The sequence below is a fragment of the Rhododendron vialii genome, chromosome 5a (genome assembly GCF_030253575.1).
Source record: "Rhododendron vialii isolate Sample 1 chromosome 5a, ASM3025357v1".
Taxonomy (NCBI): Eukaryota; Viridiplantae; Streptophyta; class Magnoliopsida; order Ericales; family Ericaceae; genus Rhododendron; species Rhododendron vialii.
Window position 1 is genome coordinate 14,517,998 of NC_080561.1, and position 12,006 is coordinate 14,530,003.

Below are 12,006 nucleotides of genomic sequence, written 5' to 3' on the forward strand. Positions count from 1 at the left end.
TATAGGAAAAGGTGAATGGGGTCAAGCTTGTCATTTTGTGTTATACTAGCTGGAGCCATCAATGCAGTTGTTCGGCTAAATAAGCTGCATAACTTATTTTTTTATTTTTATTCAAATTTTTTTCGCATGTGTTAGTTTTTCGTCAATTTTTTGGAGATTATTATTTCGTCATGACGAAAGGAATCTAAAAAGTAAAAAATTACGATCGAAACATAATTTTTTTTGAATAAAGACAAATAAGCCAATAAGCCAATTTTTTCGTCTTTATTCAAAAAAAATTGAATTTCAATTGTAATTTCTTAATTTTTAGGTTCCTCTCATCATGACGAAGCAATAATCCCCAAAAAAATTGACAGAAAATTAACGAATGCAAAAAAAATTTGAATAAGGACACAAAAAATAAGTCACTTGGCTTATTAGCTAAACAACCCAGACATAGGATTTAACTTCCATGGCAGAGTACAAAAAGTTGCGCGCGTGTATGACACTATAGTCAGCCCAAGGGACTGACAGTAGAGGGACTGTAAAAACAATACATTTGCAAACTAGAGCAATTTTGTTTATTCTCCTTAAAAGAGGGTGAACATTATCCTCCCTCTTATTGATTGATATGATGTAGGTCTCACCCATACAGTACCCTTTTTGGTAAACATGACATCATTTTGTAGTGGAATCCATACCATTTCAACTAATAAGAAGGAGAGTAATGTTCACCCTCTATTAAGAGGGTGAACAAAACTCAACTCCTTTGGAAACTCATAGGGGCGTTTCCGCTAAGCGATAAATTATGGACTATTTGTAATTTATTAACGTCAAGTTGTTTCCACTAAATTATAAATGGTAAAAAATACATCAGTTAGTAGAAGAAAATGTTTTGGATATTTTAGTTTTTGGAAACAACATAACTTTTGACCCAAAAAAAAAAATAGTTTAGTATGTGGAGACACTAAAATTTCGGGGGCTATTTACGTTTAGGTATAGAAAATAAAAAGTAATTCCCTCCAAGTCACCTCCAATTAATGAAACACTAAAACCCAGTAAAAGTGCCTAAAATCCTAAACCCTAAAAGTGTCTAAACCCTAGAGTACCTGTGAAAATGTCTAAATCGCTAAAGCTTGTACGTTGTTTCTATTATTCTACAAATATAAAAGAATATACTCCAAGCATTTCAAACGTGTTAATAAGTGCCGGTGGGTGCTATTCAACAAAATTCAAAATAATACAGCAAAAAGAACACAGTCAATTCAAGCTGAATAGCGGCTCAAAAAAAAATAAAAATTCAAGCTGAATAAACAATACAGTCAACTCAAACTGAATAAGCCCTTGGAGTCCATAATTTCTTGTTTTGACAAAAGCTCAGAGAGAAAGGACAATTCAACTACATGAACGTTTTACACAGCCTCGCTCGCAAGGGCAAGGGCAATTCCAATTCAGCTCTCTCTCTCTCTCTCAAGAATGTAGTCACTAGTGGAGAAGACAAACTGTACACAAAGATTAAACTTCATGTTATGTCCCTCAGGAAACTGTATGCTGGTTAATCAGGAGAATGCTTCAAAGCCCGAAAAGTTCAAGATAATTCCATTTTCCCAAATGCAGCATCACCAAAATACGCAGTTATGCCCTTTAAATAGCTGTTCACATAATTCTTTTCAATCTGCACAAAGCTTTTGATATGTAAAAGAAGCTCCCAGCAAGTCGATATAAACATCCCCTATGAACATATATCATTCAGTGAAATGGATACCTCAACACATAATGGAGGAGAAGACAGCCATGAAAGTTCTTCCACTTGGAGCAAATCCACATTCCGCGGTAAGAACATAATGATGTTAGGCGTTATTGTTTGAGCAATTTGAAACAATGAGTACCTGCAGAAATAAATAAGGAAGAAAATATAAAGATACATGTCTCGGAAAGAAGAAGATAAATAAGAAACCAAAAAACAGAACTCGATACTGCAGGGATCAACAAGTACCAAATGACTGTCATCTTTCGTTTCTGGTGGCCACAATGTATCTAGAGAGCCATATTTGTTCCGACTATTTTGTGCTAATCCAGGAAGTGGTTTCATAAGTGGGACATAGGAACCTAACAATCTGCTCCCTTGCAGTGTAACATTCTCTGACCAAAGCTTCAAGAGAGAGGGTTATCTCGAACAGATGTTTCATAAAAGGACATCTACTGTTATTCAGCAATGAATTAGGGTTTACATCCTCTCTTGGCCCTTGGGTTACTGATAATGGGATTTGAAAGCACATACATTAGAAGTTAGTAAAACAGTGGACTGATCAAATTCTCCTCTTATGTACCCAAATTCGAAAATTGCTTTTACTTAATAGTTAGGATCAAGGAGAGACGTCCCGTATAAATCCAACTGCACAACTTTACTTAACTGAATGGAAGAGCAAAACTAAGCCTTCATATTCGTCATACTAATCACAAAGATATTCAGACCAACCACATAAAAATACATATTCAGACGTCCCAATTCCACATTCTAAATAAGCTCCCTTTCCTACTAAGTACTAAAATAAGGTTTAAGATAATCCCTAATGGTGAAAATGTTGGGATAAATTCGATCCCACCCGCAATGGAAGCCTAACAAAGAAATAAACACGCACAAAACACTCAATGCCTCAATGCCTCCTCCACGGGAGAGAGAGATTCCACTATATGAAAAATAGGAGATTACAATGTGAGATGAAAAACCACCCCTCGAGCTCCTAACATCATGGCTCTACACTATATTTTTCACTCAACCCCACATCTCTATTTGTCCCTCACATCTATTCTCCTCTCACCTCATGGCTGTTGTACCCGGCAACCCTCGAAGGAGCTGCCCACTCTCCCACTCTAAGCACACATGCACACCACCTTGTAAATAGATATAGAGAACCTTCTACACGTTCAAAGTATCTAGGGCTCTTAAAATTCCTAAGCACAAATGCTCTTTTTTTTGGAAAGGCAAGCAAACATGCTCTACAAATGCTCCTTGGAACAACAGCTGACAATTTACCCACTCTATTAACACGAGCCAATTAATGCACAATCACTTTTCCTTTTCTTTATTAAATTGCATTTTATCATGGCAAGAAGATGCATACACTTTAAAAACATGCTGCGAAACAATCATGAGTTCACTCTACTGGAGAAGGTCCATGACTTTTTGAACTATTCTGTATGAACTACCTTATTAATGCAATTCTGACCTCCTCTCTCGGACTGTGAAAATGTCTGCATTTTCAGTTTGATATAGCAAAAGACCTAAGGGATTTAACCTTTCATTCCATCAAAGAATGGATAGACAAGAGCATCACCACGTACCCATCTTTCGGCTTCAATAAATCAAGGGTAAAATTCTTCGTTGCTTTGTATGACGGACCTCCCCATGGTGGAGAGAGAAATACTGCATCCCCCTAACAAAACAAACACTGGAATATTAAATCTATCTATGTACAGGAAAAGAAGGGAAAGCAGTAATATTAAACGTTAAAGGATCACCCAATTTGGTCTAATTTTCAGCTTCGATTAACAACATTACTGCTTTACATTTCCCAGTGAAGATAAACCTGAGTTTCTCCATGTTTGTTAGATTCTTACACAGCTCAAGTTCTGTTCACAAGGAAGGTATGTGTTCTAGAGCTCACTTTTAGGACTTCCGAACCCTCAACCTGTTAGCAAACAATTGTGTCACATGTATAACGTCTATCATTTCCTCTGCCTTTTCTTTTCCATTTCTCTTGAACACCATTTACTGTTTTTTCAACTGATTTCTTTAGAGAAATCAATAGGTAGTAGTAAGATAACAAAACTATGGCAGGTTGCTTCTACACAGATCCGCCCAAAACACTTCATTTTACACAGTTACAGATGTGACATGCCATCAAATATCTCACCACATCGAAGAACAAGTTAAGCACTCCCTGTATATGTGTGTGCGCTCAAAATAGAGATAAGAACTCACTTTAAATATACAGAAACATAAAAACAACACCACAGTCCGAACAGTAAAATGAACTCATGGAATTGGTACAACCTTTTTCATTTGAGTCTTTCAGAGATGGGTGGGGGCAGGGGAGCTGAAAATATTGTCGACCTCAAATTTTCGCTATCATAATAGAAGCCTTATTAGAATGCATCCAGGTAAATGAATAAAAACATCTTGCCATTTCTTTTTTTTTTGGTAAGTAATATCTTAACTTCCTTTACTTCTAAATTCCAATATTTTCTCATTCCAGGAGAGCAAAAGCATACCTTTAGAGAAGGAGCAAGTTGGATAAAGTCTCCAACAATGAAATCAACATAATCTTCCACGCCGTAGACTTTTGCGTTACTTAATGCCATTTCCACTTTTTGAGGATCAATGTCAATAGCAACAACATGATAGCACCTATATTACAACAGAAATACATGAGCCCACTCCCCTCCAAGTACCTGATACAGTTTGTCCCCATAAAGGAAAATATTGGTCAAATGCAAGGGTTTCTTTCTTTTTTTTTTTATAATTTATCCGAACACAATTCATATCAATTCAAAGAAGCCATACGGCAAAGGATTGGTTAGTTCGGGCTGATGGTAACATTAGATTCTTTATGATAAAAACCAGATCGAGAACATTTATTAACATCTGTCTTTATGTCTTTACATTCTGGACTACAGATATCCATCCGAAAACAATGACAAGGGAAACACCAAAACCATCCAACTAAGAATGAAACAAGGAAGATAAATGTCTAAGACCAGGAACGACTTCACACCGCCAATAAAGGTTGGGACAAGTGGAGTATGAAATCCAGACACTCAATCCCCTAAGGATTGGTGAAAACCCAAGTCACATATAGCAATCAATGCCGACGGATATCGAAACAACAGTGTACGATCAATTGCCTTGGGTTATTGCCCGAAAAGCATGCCTGCCGTCTTCGGGCGTGGATACGAGACACCGTCAGCTGAGGGCGCGATCGAGTTCTCACACCAAAGCAGTGGAGGGAATCTCCGAGGCAAACCTACGCTGTCACGACAGGCTCCAATCCGATTGAGAAAACCGAGAGCCAGAAATCCGTATTGGCTAGTGGATCGGTCCTACGATCGCAGTGGCCGACGACTAACCCTACCTTGCTGCTTAAATGGAAACCACCACACACACCCAGGCACCAAGGCCAAGCCCCTGCCCTTATACAACTCCGAGAGCCAAGCCCCGCAGGTGTTATTCGCCCACCACCTCAACCCTCCAGATCCAGGGGAAACCAGGACTGGAAACTCAATCCGGACAAGCCGGAGAAAACAGACAGCAGAACAAAACCCTTCACTCCTCCTCCTTTATTACTCCTAAACCCTAGCCACACCACTCCCTGCACCCCTGCACCACCACCGATGCAGCCATCAGATCTGGGGACTTGGAGGGAGCCGAGCTAGAAAGAGGAACACCGGCCAAACGGCCATGGCCTCCACACCGGTCGCACATCACAAAAGCCCCAAACTGAGGGCGAAGAAAAGGGGAACTGGAGAGAGAGAGAGAGAGAGAGAGAGAGAGAGAGAGAGAGAGAGAGAGAGAGAGAGAGAGGAAAGATGGAGGAGAGGGAGGAGAAAGGGGTGAAACCAGGGGGAGGAGGCAGACCTTAGAGCATAGGCGTCGGCAGTTTAGAGAGAGAAAGGGTCAAATGCAAGGTTAAAAATACTAATATTGGAATCCAAAAAGGAAATTACAAAGAACAAGAATCTATAATTATTGTCTACAAAGTCTTCTACTACAGGAAAGCATGCGAGATATAACTATATAATGTTTGGAGGTTTGTCTATGGGTATCCATTAGGCTAGAGCCCACAAGCATTGCATTGTTTGGCTTATCTTAACCAAAGCATCCAAAACAATACTCCAACTTGACCGCCAATTAAAAGTTCGTATTCATAAGTCGTTGGAAAACGGCATTTTGCAATGATTTGAGAATAAAATAGAGTTATGCTCTTGTACAATCGACAGACATCGGTAAACTCGTAAAATTATACGACCAAACATCCAAAAGCCCCCTGGGAGGAGAAACAAATAAGACTTGAAGCATTTTGCGAATTCAGAATATATTCTCAATTTTGTACCATGGAATTCCACAATGAAAGAAAAATGGAAGATCAGTACAGTCTCAGTACAGTCAATGGAGAGGTCTGTTAGGCAACTAAAAACTCGTTTAAAAACATGCAAAATCCTATGCAGATATGAATTATTGGCATAAAGGAAAACAAGATAGGGGGTGCATTGATAGACCTGAGTGAGCCTAAAGAGACTCACATAACCAACCCCAAATAACTGAGAGAAAACTTTGTTGAGTTACCTCAGTGTCCCAAAGCTCACTAACATATGGTAATACTAAGAAATCTACAACGTAACCTACTAAAAGGTAGGCAAGACCTACAAGTTAAGCATAAGCAAGACAATGTCATCAAACCAAACCAACTTGACTGTCCAACCAAATGCCACACTTAACTATGTTTTTATTTTTATTTTTTTGGGATAATAAATTTATTGAAACATCCTTAAGTATGTAAAGGACTCCCAATCAAGTCTGCATTAAGGGCCTGGCGTCTTCTTTGCCAAGATTGGTTTTCTATTAAATGGAATAGAGATATATGCACTCACAGTTTGTTTCTTCAATAATAGACCATTCCCTATTTCATTATGAACTCGATTCAGCCTTTTCACTATCAACACTACAGATACAAAAATACTGTAGAAAAATAGTCACAGACGCCTACTCCTACTGACATAATTTTTAGTATTACGGCATCTGAAATTTGTAGGTTCTTTGACTGTATTAAAGAAAGTTTTGTGAAAACAACCAAATGAGTCAAAACATATTTATGTAGTTATTTGTTCCTTCTTCTTTTTTGGTTCTTAAAATGGAGGTGCAGGTATGCTACTCTGTCACTTCGGAGTATTGCCCTGTCACCACACCACAATCCGTAGAGGACACACCGCACCCACATCGGGACTGAAGCTAAGGTCTCACTATATGTGGATGGTGTTAGGACTATGGTTAGCCCCAGTAAGGGGCTTTGGGACTTGAACCTGGGCCTTGTTGTAGGACACGAACTTGGGCCTTATGTTTATATCCCAAAGCTTAAGGAAATATTGTCCCACATTGCTTAGGAGTGAAATGAGTGATCACCTAATAACACGAGGGACCTTAGGGATGGCAATTTGAACCGAACCGATGGATACCCGAACCGTAACCAATTTTTTCCCCCTAACGATAACCGAAAAATTCCCTGTGGGTGCAGATATGGTAGAGGATGTGAGATACCCGAACTGGTTCGGTTCGGTTATGGTTCAGCAGATACCCGAACCAAACCGAACAGAAATAATGAAATTACAAAAATACCCTTTATATATATGTGGTATCACATCTAGGGTAAAAGACAGAAGCACAGCCGCAGTCACTCCCTTCTCTCATTCTTCTCTCTCAAGTTTTGAGAGAGAACTGAACCCATTCTTCTTCTTCTTCTTCTCTCTCTCTCTCTCTCTCTCTCTCTCTCTCTCTCTCTCTCTCTCCCATAAGATCTGCTGAAGATTAAGAGTATTAACCACTCGACGGCCTTCAGACATCGATTCTCTTCGGAAGGACAAGCTCTCACTCGATTCTCCGATCCGCCTGCCATCTGTGTGTGTGTGTGTTCGTCTTCCTTTATCTCACTCTCTCTCTCCCTTCGTCTCTCTCTCTCACACACACACAACCTGTTGATGTTAATTCAGATTTTTTTTTGCTCATACATTCATTTTGAATTTTGCTCCTACAGTTAGCCAAAGAAGAGGAAATCAAGAGAAAAACAAAGGAGCTCGTTCCAAGAGTTCAATGCCCTATTTTGACAGGCCTTTCATTTCTAGAAAATAATATAACGCTTTCTTATCGACAATAGATACAGCATTTCTAAAATCTTCTGCGCTACCATGTAGTTTTACTTTCAGTTTGTATGGTGTTCGCTGTTCGGAAAAGTAGATCTCAGTCAAATAGATTCAGTTTTGTTTTCATGGAGTAGATCTCAATTTTGTTCAGTTTTTATTTCGGTTACCCAATCGGTTCAGGGATTACCCGAACCCCGTTTGGTTCGGTTATGGTTCATTTCTCTTCTCCCCGTTCAGGTATCGGGGTGGATATGGGTAGCCTTTCGGTTTTGGGGATCAGGTACGGAAATTCCTATATCCGCGAATGCCCCGAATGCCATCCCTAAGGGACCTCACCACTCATCGCCAATTGGCTTTGACTTGGATATAAAATTTTCACATGAAGTGGGGCCATTCCACTCCACATTTAAAAAAAAAGTATAATTCACACCCCAAATGATAGACCAACAAAAAGGCTACACGATGATAGACACAAAAAGAGGCTACGCCTGACAGACCTCAAATGCGGTTGCATGTGAGGGGATGTTAAGGAAATATAGTCCCACATTGCAATGGAATGGAATCGGTGATCACTTAATAATACGAGGGACCTTTCCAGAGGTCACTCATTGCCAATTGGCTTTGGGTTGGATATAAAGTTTCCACATCTTCATGGACTACTAGGTGAGCTTAGTATCATTGTGAATTCAGGTCCGTTTGATGTAATCCAAATACTTGACGTACCCATACGAGCTTACATTTTAGCAAACTGAATGGAATTCCCACCGACGCCGGCGAAGCAATCCACGACGACTCCACCGCCGCTCCGCTCGGCGTGCCGGACTGCAATCTCCTCCGGCGTAACCGAAAACCATCCTTCTTCGTCCAGTTTCACGCCCTCATCGTACTTGGAGAACAGATCGTACCTCCGTAACCAGTACTTCTCCACCAGTGGGCTTACCCCTTCTTCTTTAACTTGCTTCTTCGCCCTTTTTTTCACTAACAGGAAGATTTTAAAAGGAATTAGAGAGATGAAGATTTTATTCGAGTGCCAAGGGATTGATGCATGTATATGGACATATGGAGATAGGAAATTAGGCTTTTACCTCGTCGTTTTGCGAGCTTACGTTGTCTCTTTGAGCGACGAATTTTGCGTTGGATTGGAACTTCTGTTTTCATCTCCCTCTCCCTCTCTCTCTCTGTCTCTCTCTGTATACAAGGTTACAATGCAAAATATATGCTCTCTAGAGTCTAGACTGTGACTAAAATAGTGATGCAGGAGGGCGAAAGGAGAACTGTGAAGAGTAGTCAGAAAAAAGTTTGGGAGAATGACCGGACAGTGGTGTGGGCTGGAATTATTCCCCACTTTGATGGTGTGCCATTTCCAAATGACAAAGGCGTGGTAGAGAGTGGTGTGGGCTGGAATTATTCCCCACTTTGATGGTGTGCCATTTCCAAATGACAACGGCAGGCATGGTAGGTTCTCTTGTAATGACCAACACATGGTGAGCATGACACCGGTGGATCAGTGTGGACAATTTTGCCCTCAATATAAAACGACACCGTTTCCCCCTGTTTGTAATAGAAGGGCTAAAACCCTCTTTCCCTTCTCATTCTCTCCTCTCAAACACAGACATCTCTCTCTCTCTCAACACATCTCTCTCTCTAGTTTGGTCTCCATTGTTCTCCTCTGTGCTCCAGAAGAATCGAAGACGTGCGCATACTTCCTCTGGCCATTGATTCCGTCCCAATCCATTTCAATCACGTTGAATCCGTTTCACATGTAAGTTTTTTTTTCGGGTTAGGGTTTGTGATTTATGGGTTTTGGTTGCAATGTTAGGGTTTTGTTCTCCAATAATTTGTTAGTAGTTGCAATGTTAGTAGTTGTTAGTCTTGGCCATGAGTAACTTTCATTGTCAATTGCATATTGGTTTTCTGTCGCTAGTCGCTGCACACTGCCGCTCGATACCGGTGTCGGCGTTTGGGTATGCCTGAAACCGGCGTCAGCGTGGGTAGGCCACCTCTCTGGCACCAAGAGGATGATACCTAACCTTGGACTCTACTTGTTACCCACTGGATGATATTAATGCATTACTCTAAAGGTCCCTAACCTGATGGTGCATCTATGTTCACGTTTAGATGCTCCATAGCTTTAGTTTGGCCTTGCCAAACATATGTAGCTCCTAGTTATTGAGTTCATTTAAGTTTCAATCCTTTTCTTCCATTTAAAAAAATGGGTGTAAATCCTTGTCTTGTGTGTTATATGTTATTGTAGTTCCTAGTAATTAATGGTTTACTTCTGGTGTGTTGTGTGTTATATGTTATTGTGGTCGTTCTACAAATGAAAATAAGGTCCATAAATGAGTTTTCTTGTCCAAAAAGGAGGCATAGAAAGCCAATGTTCTTTGTACTGGTCTGATCATGTGATGGTGTGTGTTTCCCTTGATTTGAAATTTAGGAGGTTTTCACTCATAGTTTGGTTCTGAGTCTAAAAAACAGGTTAGGGGTGGAGTTGGTCTTGGAACATCTCCAAATTTTGTTTCTGAAACCGGCGATTTTTTTCCTCCCAATTTTGCAACCACGCCATTAATGAAGCTTTTTTCTGAAATTTGTGGTTAAATGTAAGGAAAACTTTTCATAGTAGCTGTGAAGGAAAAGATGAAGTAAAGACCATTACTTTGTTTTGCTCATAATTTTCCTTTGTCTCTGAAAATCCATGATTCAAGCAAATCCAAGTCTGCTATGCACATTGAATTTGTGAACAGAAGAATGCATGAATTACTTCAGAGAAGTATGCACAAAGAAGAGCACAAAATGTGACAAAGGGTTAGGTCTACACTGTTGTGATATTATGATGCATTTAAGTTTGCATGTAAGATTTTGGGACAAAGGTTCTGCTTGTTCATGAATAGACTGGAAACTTCTCAGACCATTTTGCCTGTCAAATGTTGTGGTGAAAATTGAGTTAGGTAGAATGGATAAATGTGGTGTTATCAAATTTTAGTACATTGGGTTTTGAGTTAGAACTTGCACAGTACTAGCTAGTTTAAGAGACTTGCCACTAGTTTGATGGTTTTTCCATTCAGGTATGCCTGTTGGTAGTTTTAATTGAATATTATCTCTTTGTGAAGATTGGAACTTAGGTCTGTTGACAGGTTAGGTTGCCCTCTTCAATGATTGTGGCTTCAGATACACCACCCATATACTTCCCCAAGCTACCATCCGCATTTGCCATGCGCTCACCACCCGAATAACGAAAACACATCAACTTCTCAGGAGTCGTCGACATGGCTGCACAACATCAACCAAATATATAAGCATTACGCAATTCATACCCAATTACATGATATAAGGGACGTTCAATTGTCCGATGAGTCCAATAAAACATGTTACCCTTTAAACTACACCCACAACACTTGTTTGGATGAGGTAATTTGTAAATCACACATGACAGCAGTAGGAAGTCAAATATTTATATGGAGCAACTACAATGCTATGCAAAAACCACGTCATTTAATCAAAAAGATTAAGCCACTAAACTCTTGAAAACAATATGTTACACACCATCTATAAATCATTTGGGATTAAGAGGATAAGTAAAAGGGACAATTACGGGTCAGAGGTGTTGGCCCGATTTAATGCAAATTTTACATTTTAATACTAATACTATTACACAGCACCCACAAATTTAATGTTCACGAACAACACATTAAAGATGGTCTAATAAAGCTATGTTGGTCCTCATATGGAGAAGTAATCTAGTAGACAACTATTGTAGTAAACATTAAAAAAAGCAAACATACCACCACACTTTCATTATCAATATCGATTTGCATGTGTGCACAAAAGAGGATAAAGATAAATGCTTAAACCGAAAGAAAACCTTTGCCTTAGATACAAGGTTTGAAAACCCGAAGCGCATTCGCTCTTGGGTCATCTTGGCAAAGTTTCCACCAGGGGGTTAGCCTCGTGGTCAGAATACGCCTTTTCGAAACGTTTTACCTGAAACACTAAACAACCTACCTTACGAGTAAAATTGAGTAAAAACGACAAGTTATAACTAAGAACACTACTCACTAGGGGACTTAAGCACCACAATCATACAATCTTAGGTGCTTATCAATAAACTGCATA

The 12,006-nt window shown here is 39.6% G+C and overlaps 1 protein-coding gene across 2 annotated transcripts; it reads right to left on the bottom strand.

Annotated features, from left to right (window-relative positions):
* Positions 1-1,278: 1,278 nt before the first annotated feature.
* LOC131326898 (uncharacterized) lies at positions 1,279-9,345 on the bottom strand. Of its 2 annotated transcripts, XM_058359805.1 has the most exons (6): positions 8,979-9,345; positions 8,631-8,871; positions 4,255-4,390; positions 3,325-3,416; positions 1,745-1,868; positions 1,279-1,654 (listed from the first exon to the last, which is right to left on the bottom strand). In XM_058359805.1, exons 1-6 carry the CDS (start codon positions 9,049-9,051, stop codon positions 1,568-1,570), a joined length of 753 nt encoding a protein of 250 aa, XP_058215788.1. In that variant the 5' UTR covers positions 9,052-9,345; the 3' UTR covers positions 1,279-1,567. The 2 variants fall into 2 exon arrangements, with proteins under 2 accessions (XP_058215788.1, XP_058215789.1); XM_058359806.1 differs by lacking the exon at positions 8,979-9,345 and having other exon boundaries at positions 8,617-8,733.
* Positions 9,346-12,006: the final 2,661 nt, after the last annotated feature.

Coding starts and splice junctions, on each gene's coding strand:
- LOC131326898 (XM_058359805.1), bottom strand. CDS start 9,051: ATGAAAACAGAAGTTCCAATCCAACGCAAAATTCGTCGCTCAAAGAGA. Junction 8,872..8,978: donor TAAGCTCGCAAAACGACGAG/GTAAAAGCCTAA, acceptor TCTTCCTGTTAG/TGAAAAAAAGGGCGAAGAAG. Junction 1,655..1,744: donor CTCCTCCATTATGTGTTGAG/GTATCCATTTCA, acceptor AGCTTTGTGCAG/ATTGAAAAGAATTATGTGAA.